At 31.4% G+C, this 27770-nt stretch overlaps 2 protein-coding genes across 11 annotated transcripts in view; one reads left to right on the top strand and one right to left on the bottom strand.

Moving 5' to 3' along the window:
• The window catches only part of Shal (potassium voltage-gated channel protein Shal), a 286553-nt gene extending 267055 nt beyond the window's left edge, over window positions 1-19498 (top strand). The window contains exon 7 of the mRNA XM_083093278.1: window positions 18750-19498. The gene's annotated coding sequence lies outside the window, so the exon portion shown is untranslated. The remainder of the gene's footprint in view (window positions 1-18749) is intronic.
• Window positions 1-27770, bottom strand: part of LOC145968047 (glycine receptor subunit alpha-2-like) — a 294643-nt gene that overhangs the window by 155104 nt on the left and 111769 nt on the right. For 9 of the 10 annotated variants that reach the window (XM_083093257.1, XM_083093255.1, XM_083093256.1 and 6 more), the window contains one exon: window positions 10973-11095. In XM_083093257.1, the coding sequence (XP_082949383.1) occupies window positions 10973-11095 (123 nt within the window). Of the gene's footprint in view, window positions 1-10972; window positions 11096-13646; window positions 13736-27770 lie in introns of those variants that run through there. The other variant, XM_083093260.1, reaches the window with a different exon arrangement.

Raw genomic sequence — 27770 nt, forward strand, 5'->3', positions numbered from 1 at the left:
ATTTTTTAAATATCTATATATGTATTATTCTATCCAAGCTAAAAAAATTATGTCTCATTATTTTTGGACTGCAATGAGACATTTAATAAAGAATAATAATTATTTGAAAGATTTAAACAGAGAAAAAAAAGAAAAATATTTTTGGTGTAGATTTATCGAAATTGGAACTATTAATTTTTTAATTTTCTTGTTTTCATTTACTTCAAATTTCGATAGTTACGCTTTTGATATGTTTCGTATAAGAATTTTTCGAATTAAAAATAATTTGAATATTTACATTCCGTTGCCGATTTTACAAGAAAATTTTCAGTTTTTTCCACAAATATTTTGTATCGCCGTTTTTTCCTGGGAACCATACATCTGTTCGCAGAAATATATCCGCAAAGTGACAAAATTTCACGGTGAAATGCGATCAGCCGTGTGCGGTCGGCCGCAAGTCAGCGACAGTGACTCCAGCACCGGTTCTGGCATGCTGTGTGTCTCGCTGGCACTTGCAACGACGAGCGCGCGACCCAAGAAGAGCGATACGACCTCCACTTTAGACTCGAACCGAAATCTCCTGAGTGGTCCAAACGCGCCTTTGGACCCGCTCGGAACTGTGCGCTTGACAGCCTGCGGCGGCTAACCGGCTGCCTTGGCAGAACCAGTGGAATGGATGGTAGTCGGCCCGGGGATTTCCGACTCTGTACAAGTGTCAATGTGTACACATTCTGCCGGCAAAGCTCCTTTCTGCACAATCCTGCCGCCTTATACAAACCGCGAGACGTCCTCCATTCCCCAAAGCTCTCTTTGGATTTATTCGCGCGACATTCTGCGAAAAATTTTCCCAACTAACGGACTATTATAAAAAATTACAATTTTTTTTACTCGATAAAGATATACACATAATCTATTTATCAATGAAAAAATCAGCGATTTAGTTTCCATGTCCATAAATATTTGGAAATTAAAAGTGTAGAAAACATTATATAAGAATCAGAATTTTTCAAGTTTATGTAATATTATAGAGAATTAAAATAAAATTTTAATTTACTATTTTCTATAGTTGAGTTTAAAAGTTATAAGATCTATTAGCTAAATTGATAATAAAATTTGGAATAATGTTGAATGAGTAAATAAAGTATGTACACACAAATTAATATTTTAAAACATATTATTATGTATTATATTAATTACACAGCCCCACAAAAAAAAAAAAGTTTCTGACCTGGAGGTCTCACTATGCTAATTATATGTTTTTGGGGTCGCTGAATCCGAATCCGAGGTCAATTCAGCTCCATCGGGTCTGGGTTCAGCCATAACCTCAAAAAACCCACTAGTATAGGCTTATTAGTGTTAAAAAAATTTATTTTTGGTCCGGGGATCAAACTATGCTTATTATATGTTTTTGGGGTCGCTGAATCCGAGTTTGAGATCCATTTAACTCTGTAACGTTAAGGCTTAGCCATAACCTCAAAAAAACCTAATAATGTAGGCTATTTAGCACTAGAAACATTTTTTCTGGTCTGTGGATCAGACTATGTTTATTATATGTTTTTGAAGTCGCTGAAACCAAACCCTATACTCCATAACTTTGATGCAATTAAGATATTAGAATCTTGAGTATTCAGGGCTATTATTAGGTTTTTTTGACGTTATGGCTAAGCCTTAACGTTACAGAGTTAAATGGATCTCAAACTCGGATTCAGCGACCCCAAAAACATATAATAAGCATAGTTTGATCCCCGGACCAAAAATAAATTTTTTTAACACTAATAAGCCTATACTAGTGGGTTTTTTGAGGTTATGGCTGAACCCAGACCCGATGGAGCTGAATTGACCTCGGATTCGGATTCAGCGACCCCAAAAACATATAATTAGCATAGTGAGACCTCCAGGTCAGAAACTTTTTTTTTTTTGTGGGGCTGTGTTATGTAAAAATGTATGATATGAAATATATAATATACTATATGTACATATATAAATTTATAAAATGTAATAAAATTAATATAAAACCTAACAATAAATGAGATTTATTATTTATCTTCAAAAGAAACATTGCAATGCAATATTACGCAATAATTAATTAAAAAGAAGCATACTTATATATAAATACACTTTTTGTGTGTAAATTCATTTCTTCAATATATCTCAGATATATCTTTGTTATTGGTATCACATGGTATTATACATAGTGTTTTCTAGTCCCGATTGTATCATTAATAAGTTAATTTCATCAAGCCGTACACAACTTTTACGAAACATTAGCCGCGAATTCTCTCCGCAATTTTGTTTAGAATTTAAAACTTTCGTAGGGCATCCCGCAGGATTCTACAATAGTAATGTATGACCAAGAATGTACCGTTGCAATCTGTTCATCATATCGGGCAAAACAAGCTACACTGGCTGAAAAAGCGCAATGTCATTTCGGGCTAGTTTTTTTAGAACAAGCTAGATTTTTTACATGTTTGCAAAATCTGGTATTGTTTTTTGTACTTTTATTGGCTATTAGAAAACATGCAACAGATTTTTAACTGGATTTTTTAATATTGCTGGTTTTTCGTGACGGACTAGCGGTATATAGCTTATAAACGACCAATGTATATCGTTTAGATATATATTAAAAAACGAAAAATATAACACTATTTGTTAGAATATTGTAGTAAAATTTTAAATAGTTAACATTAATTGTGTATACGTGTATTAAATATTTTATTTTTATTTTTAATTATCGAAATTATATATGTTATTATCTGTGCCACTATAATTTGATTTATATATATATTTCTATATTAATTAATTTCTAATTAAATGGACAATAATATTTTTAATAATTCACACAGTAATTGTTTTTGATCTACACAGTTACATAAAACGCAATTTAATAATATATGTAGAACTGGCGTATCATTTCGTGATTGTATTTATATTAATAATTACACTTCTTTCTAGAAACACAAATATGCTTAGAATATAAAAACAGTTTTCGAATAACAGAATTTTTAAAAGTCTGATAATGTCTCATATAGATGCATAGCGACGTCTCTTTCTTGGATAAAATAAATTATTGTAAATTATTTAATATTATAAATAATAAATAGAACTATTTAGAAAATATATATGCTGAATATATATTGTATGAGAACGGTTTAAACTCTTGAAAATCGACCATTGTTTAATTCAATTTAAATATTGGTATATATTATTTATTATTATATATTCACGTTTGCTCGTGACTATTTTATTTTATTTTAATCAATATTTTCTGCTTTTAACAGATAGAATTCTTTCTAGAACTCATACAAAACTATAAATCTTTACAAAGCTAAACAATGAACGACATGATAAATTCCGTGGAACAAAGTAATTTTAATAATACTTATTTACAAGCCGTATTAATTGGCAAGCCAATTTGCTTATTTAATAAAATATCTTTTTTACAGTTTATTAAATTTAAATATTAGTTATTCCAATAAAGGGCCTAGGGGGATAAGCATGTAAAAGTTGCCCCCGCCCGTATCAAGTCGAGATTGGCATCATAGATTGGCATCTATGTGTCTAAAAAATCCTGTAAATATCAACCTTAAAATTGCATTTTTGTAGGAGTTATGGAGAGGGAAAGCAAAATCAAAAAAGTGATTTTTCTCGAAAACGACTGAACCGATTTTGATGAAAAAAATATATGTTATGAACATCAACAAGACTATTTTAAGAATAAATTAAAAAAAAATTCTGACCAAAAATACGAGTAAAAAAAATTTTTGAATTTTTCAAAATTTTTTTTGAGGTTATGTTTTAGAGATACACCTCCAATTTTTTTTTTTTTAATCTTAAAATGTCTGCTTTAACATCTATTTTTTCCAAATTTTTCGTAGAGGTACTTCATGGCGAAAAATGATGAAAATCATGCATGCGGCGCGGTACCACGCTTTCACAGAACACTCTCGCTCCAGGCGCGTATATCGAATGTTCTAGTCTGGTTAGTATGCTGGATTCTTGAATTATTTTACGACAAAGTTAGTAAGAATTTAGATTTTATTTTTACTTGTACGTTTATTTTAAGCGCCTTTCGAAAAAGTTAAGTTTTAGTGAAATTATGATTTCTGTAACGATACCTACGTGATTCATCAGATCAGATGAAATAATTGAAAATCTATTTCGTGAAAAACGGTTAAAAAGAATGTTAACATTTTATGTATATAAAGTATTTAAATAAGGATCGTCAGTTCGTCAGATCTGCAGTTAGTCTATAAAAATAAGTGTCCAGAATTCACTATGAAAAGGATGCAGTACGGTTTTGAACTCCTTATCGGAGTGCTTTGTTAGTGTGAGTCCCCTCGCCTCTCAGAAAACCGGGTACTTTTTATAGGAGTTGAGATTATTATTTTTTTAATCTTCATCACTATCACTCTCAATTACTGGAATGTAATTGTATTTCTTGAATACTTCGCTGAGTATTTCGGCCGGTTTGAAAATTTTTGATAAATACCTAGCATGAGATAAATAATACACCACTGCAGCAATATGGGAGCAACAAGCAACAGACCGTTTGCCATTGGCACATTCACATGTGTAATGTGTCAAACCAGAAACACCAACACTGTTAGGTTTATATCTTAAGAAGCATCGATATGCTGTTCGACAAATATGACGAGATGGAACTTTCAATTTGAGTACATTTGACTGATCTTTAACATACTCAATTTTTAGTTTACCATCTTTGTCAACCATTTCTGTCAAATATGATATGGCTTGACCGAGTTGGTATGAACCGGTGAATAAGATTTTCAAATCTCTTTCTGTCATTTCTACTAACTTTGTCGTAAAATAATTCAAGAATCCAGCATACTAACCAGACTAGAACATTCGATATACGCGCCTGGAGCGAGAGTGTGCTGTGAAAGCGTGGTACCGCGCCGCATGCATGATTTTCATCATTTTTCGCCATGAAGTACCTCTACGAAAAATTTGGAAAAAATAGATGTTAAAGCAGACATTTTAAGATTAAAAAAAAAAAAATTGGAGGTGTATCTCTAAAACATAACCTCAAAAAAAATTTTGAAAAATTCAAAAATTTTTTTTACTCGTATTTTTGGTCAGAATTTTTTTTTTAATTTATTCTTAAAATAGTCTTGTTGATGTTCATAACATATATTTTTTTCATCAAAATCGGTTCAGTCGTTTTCGAGAAAAATCACTTTTTTGATTTTGCTTTCCCTCTCCATAACTCCTACATAAATGCAATTTTAAGGTTGATATTTACAGGATTTTTTAGACACATAGATGCCAATCTATGATGCCAATCTCGACTTGATACGGGCGGGGGCAACTTTTACATGCTTATCCCCCTAGGCCCTTTCAAGAAATAAATAAAAATCGATTTTCAAAAGTTTTTAGAAATAGTAAAGTTCGAGGGCAAATGAAATTAACTCACCCGCGAAATTTCGCGAGGCTCGATTGGCTGGCCGTTAACAGTGCGAACCTTCGCGGATAGTATTCAGATATCGGTGAGATTTTCGACATGGCTTGCCCAAGCTGAGATTTCGAGTGGAAGGATAGAACTTGAGAAACAAGTCAGGCGGAAATACACGCCGTGTTCTCACGCAGGTTATTATCGTTCTATGGAACCGCACTGCAGCAAAGCCGACCCTCTCAGTAACGTTATCCGCAAGCCCTTATTTCACAGCCCGCTACTTTGTAAGATGAGTATTGCGGACCGGTCCTTACTTCGTTTCCCGCGAGATTTGCCCCATTCGCGATGTTGTTAGATGGACGTAATTTTTTCCAAAATAGGAAAATTACAAAGCAATTATTATATAGAAAAGAGAAAAGAAAGAAAGACAGAAAATTTGGAGAAAAACAAACTTTAATGTAGAAAAAAATTAAAGAAAGGAAATATTTCTTTTTATCTAGAAAATTGTTAGACAAACAAATTATGAGAAATCTATACTTCCTCTAATTGCCTTATTTAAAATTTTATAAATTTAAATTTAGAAAAGAAACTTTCTTTAAAATATAGGAAAAAAGAAAGAAAACACGATATAAAAATATAATAAAAATAAAAAATATAAAAATATATAAAAATATATAAAAATATATTAAAAATATATAATAAATGTAAGAATATATATAATAATAAAAGAAAAAATAAAGACAAAGAAAAATACATTCTGCGAATTTGATATGTATAATGTATCTGTGAATTATGAATCTTCTATCTTTAGAAAAATTTTCTACTTCTATTATTAAATTATTTATTAAGTTTTTACAAGTTTATATATTTGGCAATATAATTATATAATGTATAAACCTTTTATTAAATTAATAACAATATGCAAATTATTAATTTATACACTATTACTACTGTGATGTGATAATAATATTGTAATATTATACAATTTGAAATCCGATTACGCTTTATATTCTCGACATGCGACCTATATCGCAATATATAATTTGCTCCTGAAACGAATATGTTTTAATTTCGATTAAATTCATTTTCAATAGGTTTCTTCTAAATAAAAAGAAAAGATTCTTCGAGAAAAGAAAATAATTTTTTCATTTTGCAAATTAACATGTATAATAAAGGATTCAATCTTATAATCACTCATATAAGTTAGTCATGCATAATCATTTATTATAGATGTAAGCAACATTGATAAGAAGACAAGCGCAGAATATATATATTAAGCTAAACATAATTTCACGAATAGAATTATTATCTTACGCAGGGAATGAAGATCTCTCGCACGCACAATCAAATAGCCGTGATATCATAGCTCATTGTAATTTGCGCATAAATGGCTTTCGTTATTAGTAAGTGAGATTAATCGGGAATTTGATTACACAGACTAACAACATTATCTCGTTGTGTTAATTATAGTTTATTTATGTCCTATAGTTGTGATTTATACACAGCATTAACAATATTATTAATATCAAAAATTATATATCAAATTAATTCGATTCAAACTCTCTCTCATTTCTCTTATTCTTATTATTTTTCATTATTTTTCATAGTTTTTATATACATATATTATCTCATATATTTATATAAAATATATCCAAAGATGAAAAGAGAAGTAGAAAATAATTGTCAATTTTGGTAATGAAAAATCATATTTAGAATAAGAGTAACATATATTTAAAATGGAGCAAAAAAAATCTATTTTAATATCTAAACTTTTAGTATCTATAATCAAATTGACACCAAAACCTAACCAAAAATATATACACGAATGAATTATCTCTTAATAAAGATTCAATTTATTATCAGGACTAGATATAAAGTCTTTAAATATAAATTTTATAAAACGAAGAAGATAGTTTTTGAAAAAATTTGCCATATTTTATAATGTTAAAAATGTTATTTAATTACGACTTCAAGCTAATCCATGTACTGGAATAATCATTGATTTTAACAATTTATAATATGTACAATATTTGAGCAAAAAGATAGTAAAAAAGTATTTAAGTATAACACTTTAAACATGTAGAAACTCCATACTATATACGGATCAAAATAAATCTCTGAAAAAACTCAATAAATTTCAAATTTATCCCAAATTATATCAACGCTCAAAAATAGTAGTTCAATTTCGCACAAAATAGCAGTTCAATAAGGGCGAGATAGAGAGAAATCTTTCGATAATGCCGTTATTATTACGCAAGGTAATACGATAATCCGATAGCAAATTACACGTGCGGATCTATTACCGACTTCGTAGTGATTAGTAAATTATCTCTCTTTCGGTTGATATTTCAAATTGCAATCCATTTATTATCAAACTCTTTATAAACTTGATATTGATATTTTTGCAATTATTAGCTACTAGATACTCACAAGGAAATGAGTCTCACGAGGTTTTTATTAATTTATACATATATGAAACCGTGATTTCATGGATTAAAACGGACTAGTCTTTTGATTGAAATATACATGTTAAAAAAAGATGGTAAAGTATTTTAAAATATTCAAACAGATTATAAAACATTTTATTTATGTTTCTCCAACAATATAAAACGTAATTTGAAAATATTTTAAAATATTTCATTTCAATTCTTTTTAATGTGTGGATATATACGATGAATAGAGTATTGAAAATTTTGAAATTCATTAATATCTGGTCGAATTAGCATTCAATTATTCATTTCTGTTTAATTAATTCACGCGTATAATATAATTACGCATGCGTATAATTATATTATATAATTATTGAAAAAATCGTCGCATCGATGTTGTTTAATTGCATGAATTCCTCATAGCAGAACTCTTTCCAGGGATGAAAAATAACAAGTGTTTCCATTCCTCGCTTTCTATTTTTCTCGTTAGCATGTAGCAAAAACAAAGAATGATCACTTGGTATAGAAATAATTGTCACACTGCGTTCTCGATAGTAGCATCGCGACGAGCATTTTTAAATCTCCGCAGTCAACTTATTTAAGTTTTTTTGCGAAATAATTGTCCTTGCGGGAGCGATTGATTCAATGACGAGATCGAAGGGTGTAGAGTTGAGTTCTCCATCATCCCCGACGCGACCGTAACGAGAGAGGGAAAACGAGGTCGACTGGAGAGGAGACGGTCGACGACCTCGTTCTTCCCATCCTCGTTACATCCTCCCCCACCTTCCTCAGTCGCATCTTTTTCCTTCGTCGCCTCCGAATGGAAATCGCGTTACGAACGATCGCAACGTGAACTGTAAATTATCCGCGACGCTGTTAAATCTCACCATCACGCCAGGTAGCTATCGCTTTTAATTGTCACATTGTCAACGAAAGAAAATTTAATACACAATATCATGATAATAATATGAAGAGAAAATTTTCAAAAAGCCTTATTTTTATTGATTATAATTTTTTTATCCACAAATATATGCACGCACGCGGGTGGAATTTATAATTAAAATTACTTTAATAAAATAATACAAGTTAAACAAAAAGAAACCCTATAATTGAAAAGAGAGTATTCTCTATGTACGGCAAAATTAGTGATTTAAAAGCTATCATTAAATCTTGTAAATATTTTAAGATCGAGATTTCATTGATAAAAATAAAATAGTTCGAAATTATTTGAACGTTTTAAATCAGTATCCGTCGATTGAAAATTATTAGATAAAATCAAATTACTGAATTTTTTAAAACCTCAAAAGTTAACTTTTTGAATTACTACTCAATAAAAGTGTCTTTATATGTGTGCAAGTAATAATATATAAAAGTTTTATGCACGTGTTGTCACATTCCTTCGTCTATCTTTTAATCGCAAACGAAACGCAAGTCGCCTCGCAAGAAACGCGTCTGGAGCTCTTACTTGTCGCAACGTCGTCGACGTGCAAAATGCAAAATGGCGTGTGTGCATTAGAAAGCAGTTCCAGTCAGGGAAGTCAAGGAGCACACGCAAGCACACCGTTATATATTTTATTTCGTTCGACATAGCGGGGAAAAGGGCGCGCACGCGGCTTTTTAAAACAAAGACATCGTCTATTGTGATTTATGCCGCGGCTTTCGCGCTCCTTTCTGATACCGGCGAGTTACATGAATAATCTATCATGTAATCGCCCAAGCGAAAGTAAAACAAATGGCATTGCTTTCGAAAAGCTTTTAGCTCGGAAAACCTACCGAAGCTTTTACTTGTGTTTCAAGAACAACGTGCAACGAGATACGTCTTTTATTTATCAATGTCCAATACGAAGCTGCTGCTCACGGCATCCATTATGTTTCATAATCATTCCGAGGAAAACAAGGCTTTGCAAATTCTACAGATAAGATCGATAAAAACTGAGAATTTTGAAGTTAATGAAATATATCAGGAGTGCATCGCGATACAAAATCTAGATATTATGTACGTGTGTATGTAAAAAGATTCAGTTTTCTTGTATAAATAATTATCTGTATACATTCATAATAATCTCAATTGATTATCGTTAATCTATAACAAATGCTAGCAAGATAGTTTCAACAGTTAAATGACACTTTCACGTAGAATTCGAAATTCAGACATTAATGCCATCATCGTTTCCATAAGAAATTTCTCGAGATTTCGAGATCCGCATGCAAATTTCATGGAAATGCGGTACGAGTGCCTCCACATCGCGAAATTTCAAATGTGACGCCGTCGCGCTCATGGGACACCTTTTATTTCACACAGACGAGATTCTACGAATTATGTACTATTAAGGCCAATGATTATTACAAAGTGTGACATATAAATAATGTATTACACGAGAACCTAAATATTGCATGGGCCATTAAATCTTCCGTTGGAATTTTCTTAATAACAGATTGTGCCAAATTACATCTCATTTTCCTGACAACAATCGATACTGTGTTTGTTCGGAGCATGAGAAAATAATTAAATGTATTATTAAATGTATAAATAAAAAGCGAGGGAACACAACGCCGGCATGCAGAGAGCAAATTAGTTTCTACTTTGCAAAATGACCCCAAATTGCATTTTCGATTGCGTTTTTTATTTTCTGAAATTTTCTGACTCATCGATTTATGTGACATAAATTATTACTAATAATGAATAAATGATGCAATATAATAATGCATTGTATGAATAAAAAACACATGCAAAAAAGATTTTTGATTTCGAGATCATCTCGTCTCGAGATTATTTCCAAATATTGAATAAACATTATTTTAAAGCATTTTCTACAAAAACTGGATATAAATCAGACAATTAAACATGAAATGAAATATTTATTTATTGATTTCATTTTTATCTAAATTAAAGTTCAGTATAGAAATTAAAATTATACATGTCTTTGACCTATCAACTGTACTGTTAGATAACATCAATTGTCTCCATTATCATTGATCTGGTTATCATTAATTCGGATTTAAACCAATATTGAAAATCCCGATTAACCACGCATAATTAATATTGAGGTATAAATGAGGCATAAATGTGTAATTAACAATTAATTATTAACGCAGTGGTAATTAACTAACTATTCCAAATTATGCTGAAAAAACAAACTGACTCACTTACCTAATTCCGGACCGCAAACTCTCGGTATTATTTCCAAAATAGCGCTACACGATGAGTCTTCGTAGCACAATTGACGGGCGTAGAGACAATTCAGTATGGCCATCGGTACCTTGATACCCGATCCTGAAACAGAATAGATGCGATATTAAAAAGCCAGTGCGCGCATAAAGAATGCGCGTTTAACATTTTTCTCGCGCCGCAACGCGACGGACAAGATTAAAACCCGACATTACGGCCGGAAAAGAAGAAAAGGAAAGGGGAATTCCATGGAGATCAGTTGCCGGCGCCGAAAAATTCGGGAAATTCGTCGTTATTACGGCAAATTACCGCGTGACAAAACCGGTCGAAAGACGGCGCCACGGCATGGGAGGAAATGCGAGAGTGCGCAGTGATTTAATATCCCCCGTGCGATAAAGCGTTTCCGTTATTTATAACCGGCCGACGTGAAACTCTCCGACGACGACAAATTATATTTCATTAGGCGCGCACGGATAGTTTGAATGAGAATGAAAGGGCGCGAATAAAACGGGCGCACGCGTCTGTACCGACTCGTCGTAAATCAGCGCGAATAAAATGTGATGTCCGAATAGAATTCTTTTTGATGAAGACAAACGCATTTCGAACGGATTTTTCTTCGCAAAATACCAGAAAATCTAGTTAATTTTTATGCAATAATAAAGTTAACGGAATAATGAAGAAGTTGTATCCAAAATTAATAATTTTCATAAAATTTTCGGTCAAGACTCCATTGTTTGACAAAATCTTGATGTGCAAAATGTTTCAATGTACTTTACACAAATTACAAATATAAAATAAATCTCATATATATTGAGGCAAAAATTTGGAAAAATGTATAGACATTAAAAAATTTTAAATTAAAAATTCAGATTAAATAAAAATATTTAATTTCATAATTTATCAAATTACGTTAAAACATATATTGTATAAAATATTTATGTAATTAATTTTAAAAAATTGCAAATATTAAAGAAAATAAAGTGAAAAACATTATTTGCTTCAATATTAATCAACTTCCAGAGGTAAAATTTACACAATCATAAAATTAGAGAATTCTTGTTAAATGAAAAAAGCTTTTTTAAACTTTAAAATTTTTATATTTATCCATGTATTTCTGGAAATTTTGAAATTCTTAATTCTTCATTTGAACATTTGAAAATTTAAAACAATTATGACTGTGTTATAACTATTTACTATGCAACTTTGCGACCATTAACTCGCAAATTGCCGAACATATGAATAAAGTGCAAATAGCGTCGTTAATGCACCGATAAAGCTGCATAAATCAAGCTTTTTAGTTAATTAAACGACGTGCATCATGCATAAAACAAAATGACTTTTCGACTTCGTCGATATGTGATATGATGCTTATCTTCACGATTTTTTTTAATTTTATCTAATTCTTGCAATTCTACATAATTCAGCTATTATTAAGATGCAATTGCGATTTATCCTTTATCGTTGCATCATTTTCTCATTAGAATTTTTATTATGTGAAAAGCTATACTATAGCAATAAAATTAATAAAATATATTTATAAAATTAATGCCTTACATAAATAAATAAATTACTTAAAAACATTAATAAATAAATTATTAAATAAACAAATTTAAATTATTAAATTAAATAAATTTACATAAATAAATAAATTACTTAAATACATTAAATCAATAAATACATTAAATAAATAATAATTTTTATTATATAAATAAGGTACTTATACATTAAATTATTATGGAAGGATTATTATTTTTTTCTAAAAAAAGACACTTTTTATTTATGACAAAGCAATATCGAATGTCAAATAATATTTCGTTCTATCTCTCCGAGTGTATCTGTATTGTCCTAGTACACGGTATCGAGAACTGAGTTGCCACCGTGGAGATGTCTTTTCGTATTACTGCGTATACCGGAAATGTCGTTGCCAGTCGGATTACATCCTGCGAGATGAACGAATGAAAGCGCCGTTGCCGGAGCAGAAGAGGGTCACGAGCATCGCTTATGATACCTTATCATATCACAATGTGTGTCCCCCCCTCCCGTGCGCGCACAAATTTGTTTCGCGTTTGATGTATCGCGCAATAGCGTAACGGAAATACGAATCTCCTTTCATTTCCCTCTCTCTCTCTCTTTCTCTCTCTATCTTTCTCTCTCTCCGAACGAAATTCTCAAAGATGTAGAAGCACTTTCAGAAATAGCCACTGTCAAAGGCTTCATTCGACGTTCGCGATTGCAGAAATCCGTCTATTTTGGCGTCGAGCGCGACGAGAAATACGACATTGTGACCTTTCAAAATAGCTCCTACGATTGTCAAAATCTGCCGTCTCCCGCGGAATTGCCTCGACTGTACCGTACTCTAAAAAATAAACGCGAGCGAATATTTCCATGCGTATAATTAAATTTTAATCTTTGAAATTCTGTTCCCTAAAATTCCCAATTTGATTATAATTGATTTAGTAACGTCAATAAAATATGCATACATAATGTACGTGCATTTGTTTGTGTAAACGCTCCGTCATTTTATACTCGGACATTCTGTCGTTTGCCTAAATGATTGATTAAAAAACGCCGCTTTAATCAACCACATTAACATTACATTTCCGCTTATATTCGCGAACGCATAATATCGCTGTTACAGTGTATACCAGTTAACTACCGCCACTATAAATCCTCCCCCTTTATTCGCACAGAATGATCGGAAAAATCCTGCTGTCACAATGTGGTGCCCGAGCCAATGCACTCTGGAGTACGGTCACGAGGTGACTGCGCCTCCTATACGGAATTTTTTATAGTCGCTTGTACCCGCCAACCGTTCTTTTCCCCTCAACCCCGTGCTTGCTCGCCCCTTCTCCGTCGCGAACGTTTCGTAATTAATTACGGTACAGGTAGAAAAGAGGGAACCGTGCACTCCTCTTTTATCGACTTCCGTTTCGTGAGAGACTCGTAAAAATCCGCGTGCTCGATTTTTGCCGTGTCTCTCTCACTCTCTTCCATGTCTATTTTACTCCATTTTCTCTATCCCTCTATATATATTCTCTCCTTTTTTCCTTTCCTCTTTTTTCCTCTCATCGCGAAAAATCTCGTTGCAGCAATTCACTGCTGTGATGAGAGAGCAACAAACAACGGTGAATGGATTGTTAAACTAGAAAAGTATAACGATCAGAAACCGCGTTAGGTAGCATGCTTCTAATATGTCGCATTCCTGGAAGATCTGATAAAATTTATTTAAATAAATTATATTTAATAAATTATATTTATTTAAATTATATTTAATTTATATAATCTATTTAAATTATAAATTATTTAGCCTATATAATAACTATATAATAGCCTATATAATAGCTTTTCTAAATCACTTCTACATAAATCTATTATTTGATATTTTATAGTCATAAAAATGTCGAATCTTTTGATTATTTATAATATTTTAAGTATATACAAGTATATTACACTATAATATATCTTAAGGAAGATTAAATATTAACTGTTAATTAATAAGCATTAGATTTTAATTGCTGATTATTTTGCGTCAGTAAAATAAAGAAATAAAAATCGTCGTAGATTAAATTTTTACCTTATTACAAAAATCATCTTTATTGAAAAAAAAAACGAACTCTAGTAAATATGTATGTACGATATCCTTAACTGTATCTTGCATGCTCGCACGTGTAAATACCTATACTTCGCCAATTTTCTCAAACTGCATCTATTTCGGCTACAAATCGGTTTTTAAACCGAACGTTCCTTTAAAATTCAATTTAGCGAGTGGATTTCGCACGCACGCTTCTTCTCAAGATGCACAGCGCTTTATGTCCTGCATTAAAAATGAGTAGTACTACTTATTTTTCTTCCCGCCGTCGTTAAGCGAGAAAGTGCCTCCGCGAAAGAGTGCAGGAGAAAAAGAAGAGTGGCAGAGAGGAGAATGAAAGAAGGTATGCACAGAAAGAAAGAGAAGGAGCGTGAGAGAAAGAGAGAGTGACAGAGAGAGAGAGAGAAAGAACTTCCATTCGCCTAAAACAACGAGCGATTATAAAACCGCGGCCGAGACGCCAAAAAGGTTCAGAGAGGGAGGGAAAAAAGCTGCGCGCTGCAACGAAGAATAATTATTCCGCGGAAGAACGGCAACAAACGGCGGTAAGGAGGGAGGTTTCTGGACCCGAGCATATAATAAAGCAAAATGGAAATATTATTCCGCCCGCCTCTTTTTCTCTCTTCGTTTTTCCCGTCACTTTTACGATGCGTTGATGAAGCACAAACAATATACAGGTGTTTGTGAAAAATTGGAACTTCTATATCCGGTAATTCACGGTAAAGAAGTGTAAGATAAAAAAACTTCTGAGAGAGTAATCTGGAAGCTCAAGCCCTCCGCTAAAAGCACTTTCAATCAAAATATCTTTTTAATGTGGATTTTTTTTAAACAGTTTTATTGATTCTTTTTAATGACAATTATAAAATAATTAATTGGAACACAAAAGCATTTTTTTGTAATGAATAAGTAGAATTACATGCTTTTGTGTTATATATATGAGTACATTAATTATTAGCCTTAATTATATGTCTTTTATATATTTATGTAATAAATATATTTTATATAAATATATTTCGAATGAAAATTTTTAAATAAGAAATATATAATATGCTCACTATAATCTATTGTATTCTCTCTCTGAAATGCGTTGACCATTTCTGTCGAATAATCCGACGATATCTATCATGCGCGTGTTCGAAGGATCAAGATGGGCGACCAATATTGTTTATCTGATCGATTCGCAGGACCGTTGTGAAAATCAGGTGGCCATCGTTCACAATTACATATTGATATTCGAGTCACGACGTTTCTAGGCGAGACAAACACACAGGTTTATCGCAATGTAAATCATAATGCGTAGCGTGATACAAATTACGCGACTCTACCCTCGTTCACAGCGCCCTTCCATCATGTCAGCATTATTAGATATATCGTTATTGGATCATATATGGAGGTGAGTATTTGAATCTAGATATATCAAGAAACTATATTACAAATATACAAAACGGAGATACAGATCAGAAAATAAAACGTTTATGCACATGAGAGTCAAACGAGAAGGCATAATTATCTTTCTTTTAGTGTTTGATGTATGATTATTTTGGAAGATATTACAGATGTTAAATCTGGAACAGAGATTAATTAATTATATATCATTGGATGATTTCATAAAGAAAAAAACTAAAGCACAGAAAACTCCCTATTTCAAATCTAAAAAATCGAGATACTTTACTAATTCTAAAAAAAAAGCTATAAAAACTTTTCTCTCTAAAATTGTAAAAATATAAAAAACATAAATTAATATATTATACACAAAATCATGTGCTTCTTTTTAATTGTAGATATTTCAGAATACACACTCATATATGCCTCTGTTATATTATATAAATTAAATTATAAAAAATTTAATTTATATAATTTAATTAATTAAATTATATAAATTAATCTTTCTCATTATTTTAATTCAAAAATAACAAGAAAACAAATATTATTATAATAATTATATCTCAGATTATTTAATTTAAATGAATTAAAAGAAGATATGCACATATAAACTAACACAAATATGTCTTAATTAAAAAAAAATAATATTCAGAGAGATGTCTAGGTATCAATTATTTTTTATCTACGAATCACACAAAAAATTGTAAATTTACTCAAATGTTTTGCTTCCGAGCGATACGAAAAAAACAAATTATTTATACTATTAACTATTTAAAACGAATAATTGAGCTTAACGAATCATAATCACAAATAAAATTCTGAAGGGGAGAAATCCAATAGGGAATTCATTGATTAAAGAATGAGCGACGGTCGAAAAATGTCGACTTCAATTTTCACCAGTTGGCGCAACACACAATTTCGTTTTTAATTTATTCGTTTTCCAGCTGATTTTTTTCGCTTGCCGTGGAATCTCTCAGTGCTTAAAATTGCTTCGGATATTTATGTCTTTTTCATTTTTATCGAAGTATTTTATTGCGCACAAAAATACTTATAAGGATATTATTTTTGTTTTATTCCACAATCGAAAAGCATCATTGGTTAATTATTATCGACACTCAAATGAATCTTTTATAAATATCCTTTTTTATTTGCATAACTTAAACACTCTAAATTATTATTTCTTGATTAATTATTCATGTAGACACATTTATATACGTACAAATAATTAGATTTTTATAATATAAATAATAATTTATTATAATGACATTATGATATTTATATAAATTCAGGACTTCTCATATTTAATAAAGTCAACAACTTGCAATTTTTTGTCCTATACTTTGATTTTTTCATTTATATTTTATATTTGTAATTTCAATTTCAATTCAATAGCTTTAAGTTTTAATTGATCGGTCATACACAAAAGTAGTTATATATTTAATTATTATATATATAACATATGTTTAAAAATTTCGCCAATTTGAAATATATTTCAATATTACAATCGCAATTTATAACACAGATATGTATTTTTATCTTTAAATGTGTATAAGAAAATTGCTAAAATAAATAATCGTAGAAAATTTATACGTTTCATTCAATGTATGAATGTTTCAATAAAAATTAATCCTAATTATTTAACAAGACTTTTTACGTAATTCAAATTCTTACATAATTAGCAGAAATTGTATTATAGTTTTATGAGCAAATTTCCAACATATAAAGTCATAAAAATAATGAAAATTCATGTTAGCAGAATGCTGAAAAAACTTTATTCTTATATTGTGAAAAATTTGTGTCCTTGTATTAAAGATAACAACGCAGGGGTAATCTTTCCTCTATCAAAGCTTGTCGGTTTCGCGAATTAAATTGGTTCCTTCGGGACCTCGATGTCGCAGTGCCGCGAGCCAAGAGTCGCGCTATGCGGCATAATAATTACAGTCCTTCGTTTGCGACTAACTTTGCCGAGTGGAAGTTCGCGCGGGGCTAACTCAATTGAAATAAAGAAAAAATGAAACTTAATGGCGCTTTTCTCGAGAGGTCTATAACGCAACAATTTTAAACGAGATTCTTGTCGTGTATCACACCTCGGAAGACAATAAAATCGCGATTTGTGCCTTGATACTGTTTTTCAGAAATAGGTGTATGCTTATATGCGTGTGCTGCACCGTTTCTCTATTTATTGTATGCCGCTGCAAGCAGCTGCGCGACGCACAGATGTGCAGCGACGGTATCAATAAAAAGTTATTTTCCGTATGAATCCGCACCGATTCCGCAGAAATTATTATACAATTTTCTATACTAAGAATTGCAAAATCCGTAATATAAAAACTGTGTTTTAAATAAATTTTGTATACTATCGGTCTGTAAAGACATTTCTAAATCATAAACCTTGTATAAAATGCACAATAAAAATTTTGTAATTTTTATTAATAATAATTTTGGCTGAATTTCCGCGCGTGTGCTTTAATACTAATATTTTCTAATTTTATATCATAAAATATTACAAAAAGTATTGAAATGTGCGGCAGTAAAACGAATAAAATTTTTAAATTATATCAAAAGTTATCACTAAGATATAAAATATATTTATGATGAATTTGTTTCTTAAAGATTTTTTTGAAAGCAAAAATAAAGGCTTGAATTTTTTTTAATATCAGAATATCGTTATGGTTCATGATGAGCAGTTCGCAACTTTGTTGAAATTGTTACGATTCATCTTTACGCTTCCGTAAGTTTTGTAACGTCATGACTGGTATAGTTTAAGACCGTTTTCACCTGTTTTAGCATGACAAGATCATCAACAGAACGAAGGGGAGGCGCCAATGATATAACGAGAGGAGGAAGGGAGACGTCGAGGGAAAGAAAACTTTCTCCGGCAGTGCTGTTTCTCGAACGGGAAAATTCCTTATCGCGGCCCTCGTCCAGAGGAAAATCCATTTGAGCATTTTCCGTGCGCGGATATATTTAATTATCTCAGGCGATGGCGGGACGGAGAGACCGGAGTGAAGGATAATTCCGACGAAACTTTCGCGCTCGAACTGCGCGTCGCGACCGACCGTGTGCTCCGGCAGAAAGTATAACTCTCCGTCTTATTAAATATAGATCCAGTCGGCAATTGGAACTTCCGTCCGAGCAGTTATTTCCGTCTCGTTTCTCGTCCCTGCCTTACTACTTCACTCTTCGTTTCTTAACCCTTTCTATTCGTGGATGGCTTAAGACGGCCAATATTGCTCGACTCGTTTTACGTCCGTTCGTCTATATCGGAGAAGGGCAATCGTGTATTAACAAGGGGAAAATGCGATTGTAAATTTTCGATGTGTCGCGGGTGAGAATCGATTTAGATAATGTGCCCGCAAAATAAAAATATTGACATTTTATTTCGATCCGCAACACGATTTTTGATTGTTTTAGCAAAATTTCAAGTGATATTTGTGACAATATTTATGATAAGACTATATATATATGATTATCTTCTATCAGTTTATCATTTCTAAAAATTTATAAATAATAAATAATTTAAAATGCAAACTACAATTATTTTTACTAGGCTCAAATTTCATCTTAATAACTACTTTTTATTATTCGTATAAAACTAAACGAGTTTAACAATTTAAAATTTTAGAATTATATTATGGATAAAAGAGAGTAAAAATGTGCAAAAAATAAAAAGAGAAACATGGATATACTTTTATTATATTATTTTTTTATATTATATACATATATATTTTTTAAATGGTGCGTTTTCTCTAAATGTACGATTTTCTGACATATTTTTTTATTTTTTTAGTTACAACTATATAATGAGATGTTAACACAAGTATGTTTTCACATATAAATACATCTCATTTTTGTAAGGAAAAAAAATATAATTTTTCCTTCATAAATAAGAGTCAATTGACAACTATATCATAACATCGGCAATATCGAGCAGCTGCATATAAGCAAAATTTCAAGCTTACAATTGCGCGTTAATTCGAGGAAACAGCCGTTTTATCATGGGACGCGTTTTATCATGAAACGAGCAGTCTGCTTTATCTTTCGCAGGGAGAGTCCGATTTTTCAGCCACTCGTTATCACGTGGCCGGCCGCGTGTTGTATAATTTGTTGGGCGAACCCTTCGCGGTCGCACATTGCATCCACAAAATCCGGAAAATCCTCTTAGTATTCATATTCGGCCAGCTGACTGAGGATTAGACCGATTACAACACGAAAAATTACTTTTCTCGACGTATACGGCGAAAATGAGCAGAAACGGACCGATAAATTTAGCACGAAGCCAGCTGTCGCTATATTTTTTACTTACATTTTTCGTGGATCTTTTGTACGAATTTTTTCAAATGTCTACTTTATTAAGTTATTTCCTGCTTCATTAAATTAATTATAAATAATAAAAATTTATTTTTAAGTATTAATTACCTAAAAATTTACAAATTTTTAGTATAATTTTTCAATACTTTTCTTTAGTATAGAGAGATGTAATCTCTCTTTTTAATTAATAAGTCATATAATATTATTTTCCATTCTAAAATTATTTCAAAAATGACTATTTTGAACAAGACTACAAAAACTGAAATAAAAGAAAATAAATTGAAAATATTTAGAATATGTTTTTAGATTCGCCAAATATACTAAAATATCACAAATTTGCATGCAAGTTTATATTTGTACATTGAAATAATAAACACTTTATATTTATAGCAATGAATTTCTATTTGACATATCAACATTATATTTAATGATAAACCTGTACATCGAATAAATAATATTGTGATGCGAACAAAAATTGCAAATATGTTTTTTTTTCGCAAATTTCTAATAGAATTTTAATTCAAATTTGTGTCTCTTTTTTTCAATATTTTTGTCACAGGACATAGTACGATAAATAATTTTGTTGTTTGACAGATTGCGAGAATAATAAAACGCGCGCATTAAACATTTTCATCAGAAAGTTGGACGGGTTCGCGAATAACGACACCGAGATGAAGGGACGTGTACATTTAGAAATTCGACAATCCGGCGAATCGATATATGGGACACTGATTTTCAATTATCGGCCTGACGCAACGCGGAATTTGCGTGCCCCGCGTTCTGTTCATCCGTCCGACAGATCATGAGATGTTATCGTTTTCGGGACGTGCAACGGCACGGACAATCGTCCTCGCGCTACCTGCAGCTTGCGCGAGGATTGCCGCACGATGCACGAATTGCACTCGTCCGGGATTTGCCAGGGATTTTCTCTGGTGCAGCTCGGCCGTTCGTAGGCGATTAAACTGTGAGTGTTCGCGTCACGAAACACGCGTTGTTTTAAATTAAAATAGCGAAGTGTGTATGTACAATGAATGTCGGTGAGAGGTCGAATACGCAAATTATACAACGCGTTGTTTTATGATCACACCACGCATATATCATTCTGTTAAAAAATATTTAAGATTAATTAAAAATCAAAGATTTGTGATTTATACACATATTCTTGAAACTTAACTGATTAAAAATCTTTAATTTGTTCATATATAATTAAAATTATAGTTCAAATTTTAAATTAAAAATATTATAATTATTGAAATCATTTCATAATTCAATCTATACAATATATGTATATTAAAATGACGCAGAGAAAGAGAGAGAGAAGTTAAGGAGAGAGATTCATAGTGAGCGCCTCATAAAAGCAATACGCTGCAAGCAAACCTGGCCACGGTGAGCTCGACGGTAGAAACAACACGCCGTGAGCTAATTATCTTATATATTTATCTTACACAATTTTTGATATAAATATACATATTTCTTTTTAATTTATATTTTTAAAGAATAAATATTTATATATCAGAATTCTATATATTATACAATATTTAATCAATAAGGCGAACAAAATTATAAAGAGAGCCTCGAAGAATAAATCCTTATATACTATAAATTGTAAATTCGGGCCAGAATTCTTCTAAAACAGAATTTCGATAGGATTCTACGAGTCTTTCGAACTGCGAAAGCGATTAAAATGTCCCACACCGATAAAATACATCCATACGAAGCGACTATGTACACAATGAAACAGCCAAAAGGGGGTCAAGCGGGTGCGAAACGCTCGTTTAATTTCGACGAAGGCCGCGAGCACTCGATAAAAGCGGGTGTTTTTCCCGTTATAAATCCAGATTGTGCTACAAAGTGCGACGTTCGTTCGCGATGATCGTTTGTGACTAAAGGTTTACAACGCGCAGTTTCCGACATATTGAAACGATGTCGTTGCGAACGAAGTTGGTTAAAAATCATTTTTTCCAGAGCGCAGATCATGCGAAGAAGATAGCATGCAAAGAAGATGTGTTCATTATGATATTAATTATATAACTAATTAATTAACATTAGCACTTATGCGCGTTATGTTGTTTGATAAATACCATTTTATTGTATATGTATTATATATTATAACACCAGTTCGTAAAATATAAAAAGTATAAAAAAATTACTTAATCTAAATGTTAATTTATGTTGTGGAATATAACGAGAGTTTTTAAGACCGAGATTATGCGAGTTCGAATTAATACACGCGAGAGTCTGACTGAGAATTGTAATCGATTCTCGTGCCTAGTGGTCGAATGTTGCCAGCGATCTGACCGCTCGTTCACGTTCTCGCTCACGTTGTTGTTCAGTTATTAATGTTCGCAATCGATGATAACAGCGGCGAGATAATTTGGAAATAATTACGGATTGCGAAGTAGCTGATTCGCGGATAATACAACGCCAGGCAGTATGATAATTTGCGAAATACGATAGCCGTTCGCTTCTATGACGGACGTTCACCGACAAAATAAACCTCAACGATACGATACAATTTGTCCAGTATCGAAAATTTCGCACACGTCGAATGAAGTTCCGTTTAATTTCAATAAAGCCCCACGATCAGCCGGCTGTTGGTGCATCGATATAAATCGGGATTACGTCGTAAAAAATGCACCAATACACGATGGTAGAACCGTTTTAATTCTCTCTTACGCACAGAGGAATATTAAAAACAATAGAGATAAAAATATTTTGCTCCGATCCGTTCCTCTCATTGATTTTAAAACAAATATTGTGTAAATGTTAGCATTGTAGTTTCATTAGCCGCTTCGTTAATTTGATTAATCGATTAATTACGGAAACATACTTTCTCGAACTTTGCCTGTGATTACTTCAGGTAGTTTTATAAATTTCTGAGATTATTCAATTTCATTTTGGAAAATTACCTCAAGTAAATTTCATATAATCACTTGGAATAAATTTGTTTTTCTCTCGTTAATTATTAAGTCAACTTGGATTATCTTGTGAATAATATGCGCTTGAAAATAATTTAAAAAATCGAGCAAAAGAAATCTTCTTTTAAATAATTTTTCAAATAAATTTGTATAAAAATTTTTTATCTTTTTCCTTTTTGTTACCTTTCACTTAATTATGCATAATTGATTAACCTTGATAAAGCTTTTCATTATTTTCATTAAAAAATTCTGTTAATGAAAATTCCAGCGATAAAAAATAAAATAAAATGTGCACATTGAATGTGTGTGCATTGGAAATTGTGAGGCGCAAAAAATAAATTCTTTTTTCTTTTTTTTTTTATAAACGCTGAATATATCAAATTTATCGCACGGCAGAATAATTTTGCCATATAGAGTTTTTATTTTCTCACCGCAATTTGAAAGCCGGTGATATGTACCGGATGCATTAATTGAGTTATAACTCATCCATTTTATATACAACTGCAGTATTAACGAATTGTTTATTATTGCGACGGAAATTCTATAGACTCTTAATTTTGTATTGCAGCTATTTTGATACATAATTAATCATTGTCGAAATTGAACATTCTCTACAACAAAGAGATACTATCGATTTCCTTGTAAAATAAATTAATGAATTTCAAAATTCGGTACTGAAGAGATATAATAAAATTAATAATTAAAACAAAATTATCGAATAATTTATATTAATTAATGAATATCAAGAAAATCTAACTAATTTAGCATGCAAATTGATTCAACATAAAATTACTATATTATAAAAAATAGTCGATCGAAAATGAGTAACAAAAATTTTTGAAACCTCTAAACTACAGACAATAAATGAAATCATTAATTCTAATTTAATTAAAAGAAAATACGATTATTCATTCTTATGTTTACCGCTTTCATGTTCATTTTTTCCTCGACAAGTGGATCATTAATCACACATTGTCGCTCAACTGCATCATGCGACTGCTCATGTCCGCGCATAGACCGCAATTTCGATCGCGCGATTATGGCCGAGCGAGCACACGTAAACGCCGTAAATTGCATAACCCTTGCGGCATCGACGGCATTGCAGTTAATACAGTCGCCGATAACAAGAAGTGTCGTGCACTCGAACGCTCACGTCGAGATTCTCAAGCATATGTTAATTAAATCGAAGTGTTTTCAAGATAATATTCTGTAGACGATTGAGCGAGAGAGAATATATGTATATGCATAAATAAAAGAAGACGCGATATAAATCAACTTGAAATCGAAGTCTTTTTTTAAAAATGTAGGCGGTTTCAATAATTTATTAGTATAATAATAATTCACTTGATTATGAATAATTAGATTTCGGAGAGAGATCGAACGTAGTGAATAATCGATGGAAATATAAGCCATGCGACTTATAAGTCCAATATTCATGTAAGCTCTAACTGTATAATTTAAACCGAATCCTTGCTTCATTAAATTATGGAAATGTATGTATTTCCTTGCGGAGTGTATATTTGTGAAGAATTATATTAAAAATATAAATATTCATAAAAATTGGTCAACGCTCTAAAATATAAAGATGCTTATTTTGATAAAGGATGCAGGACTTATTTTAATTTTCTTTACAAATAAGTGTTTTCGTATAAACTATAATTTGCAATTTTTCTAAAACAATTTAAATACAAAAATGTGCAAATAAAAACATGAAAAAATTAGGGTAGGCTTTCGAGAGCACATAATATTTTAAAGACTTAATCGATGGTACACTATTTCTGGAAGAAAGATACGAGACTCAGGAAAATTCAAACAGCGGGCAGTTTCAATAAACGCACATTCGCCGACCGGTGCAAGTCGTGTTTGAAAAATACATGAAAACTCCGCCAAGGGAAATCAAAAAAGCGGACTCGTAAGTTAGCGGGATGGCAAGCGAGGCGCGTGTATCCATGTATACATACATGTGTACATACAGACGTACACATATATATGTATACATATGTGCCATATACGCATATATATCGATATACATATACGCCATCGATATATCTTGAGCTTGTACATCTACAATTCATCGTAGAAGAACCATGCCTCGTAACGATAAATCACACACTATAAGACTTTTAACTTTTTCTTCTTTAAACAATGTTTATTCACGATACCAGAGAAGAATGATAATATCGTCATGTACACTAATATAAAAAGCCTAAAAAGTTAAGAACCAGATTCTCTTGAATGATTGTTATGTGATTTATGATTTTATTTTTACTGTAGAAAGTAAACTATTACATCTAGATAAAAATTACTGAATAAATTGAGTTAAGATATAATCTCATCGTTAAAATAAAAATAGTTGCTACTTTTTTCTTAATTAAATTATTATAAAATCCCTATTTCCTTTCAAATTCTATTTTTATATTTAATATATAATGTTGTATGATTCATCTTGAATGATTGTTATGTGATTTATGATTTTATTTTTAATGTAGAAAGTAAACTATTACAGAAAGATAAAAATTACTGAATAAATTGAGTTAAGATATAATCTCATCGCTGAAATAAAAATAGTTGCTGCTTTTTTCTTAATTAAATTGCTATAAAATCCTTATTTTCTTTTAAATTCTATTTTTATATATAATATATAATGTTGTATGATATTAAATAATATATTATATTTTATATTACATATACTTATATAGAGAAGAGAGAATTTGTCTGGAATATATATTTATGTAATAAATAATTATACGTAATACAAGATTAGAATTAAAATTATTAATTTTAATATGATGTAAATGTGGCAACTTCCTTTACTTACATATATTTTCGTTCTTCCGATAATCTTCTAAGCAATTTAATAAAGTTGAAAATGGCATCTCTAATATATATACTTTGTAAGTGTTAAAATTATGAATCTTTTTAATGATCTGTTATAAATATCGAACAATAATCTTAGCAAGAAATATTTGATAAATATTGTCTTATTAAATTTAAGTTGTATTATCTCTATAAATATCTTTCATGTTAATTTTATTAAAATCCACAACGGACGTAGTTCGTTTCTTACAAAAACATCATGTAATAGAAGGTCAAGATATTTCGAGAGTCAAGTTTGACTAGTGGTAAAATCGCGCATCCCTTATCGAACGACTCTCAAAGGGAAACAAGCCGCGCGCCCACGTCTTCCGAACTTTTAAAAACAGCTCCACAGAACGAAACTAACTTATGAAAGTGCCTATCCACTCCCCTAACCCTCTTCCTCCACTTTCCATCTTTTTCCACGACTTTTCGATAGCGATATGGGAATCCGAAGCGACGCGGCATCCCTTCGAACATTGTCCATTTGTATCCCCGGATGCATTATCCAATGGAGCGCGTCTCTCTCCCGCCGAGTCGTAAGAAGTCGAAGAAAGGGGTAACTTCTTTCTCCGGTTGTAATTCCGCGCGTCTTTTCCTGCCGTGTAAAATTTCGTGGAAAATTCGACGCAAGTAGAAAAAGAAAAAAGAAAATATAAGAATGCAAAAGGATGCATTAGATATCTATACGGGTATTCTGAATATAGTGAACTCATCTATGGATTACTACGTGAATTTAAACTTTAGATAACATCGTTTATCTTTATTCTTATATCTTCCGAGAAGAAAATATAATATCATACTTCTTAAACATTTTACTTGCAATAAGAAAATTAAATAAATTAATAAGAATTAATTTATATGTCTCTACAATTTTGTGTAACTTTTAAAAAATAATCTTTAAAAGTGCGAGATATTAACTACATTTATTAAAAAAATATATATACTTTTTAAAAATACATTACTCTCTCGCACGTTGCAATACACCACTTTCAGCCATTCGTTCCTTCGATTGAATTAAAAGCCAAGTGTGGTGGTTTTCTAATCAAGGAGAATGACGAGTAAGAATGAAAGAAAGGTAACCGCGTACAGCCTCGATCACGAAGGTCAATCACGGTAAGAGATAATGATCGCATCGGGACGCACGCCAACCTAGCGGGGGATGGGTGACTTTAATTGTCGGGTAGAGATCGATTTGTCGCCATGAGGTGACATATCGTGCGCACGAGCTACTTTTTAGCCCCTTTCTTTTCCACCGCGCTTTCCCTTCCCCTTGCTCTCTACGTTGCTGGAAACGTGAGTGCGTTTTCACGCTGCGGAAACACTTATCGTTATTATGCCACGTCGCTCGCAAAGCCGCCAAAATCGAATATGAAATCCAGTGTGCAAGCGAAATTTTCCGATGTGCTTTTGTGCCGCTGGAACGTTATAGATGGTGGAACATTGTCATCATTTTATTTGATAAAATTTTAAAATCGTTGTAAGATAGAATAAATTATCCTCGCATTCTTCTATTTGCAACTCGATTATTTCAAATTATCAATTAAAGTAAGATAAAATAGAGAAATTATTATCATAAAATTCTATCAAAATATGATGGAATACAATCAAGATATTGTGTATGTATGTATATTATTATATTTGGAATAATTTTTATAAAAGTTGCAAACGTAAATTTTTTAAATAATGGTGGCTCGAATTATTTTAATATTCGACTTTACTT

Source organism: Camponotus vicinus, unplaced genomic scaffold (genome assembly GCF_025532165.1).
Source record: "Camponotus vicinus isolate PSW18456_S1 unplaced genomic scaffold, iyCamVici1.0 SCAF_3, whole genome shotgun sequence".
NCBI lineage: Eukaryota > Metazoa > Arthropoda > Insecta > Hymenoptera > Formicidae > Camponotus > Camponotus vicinus.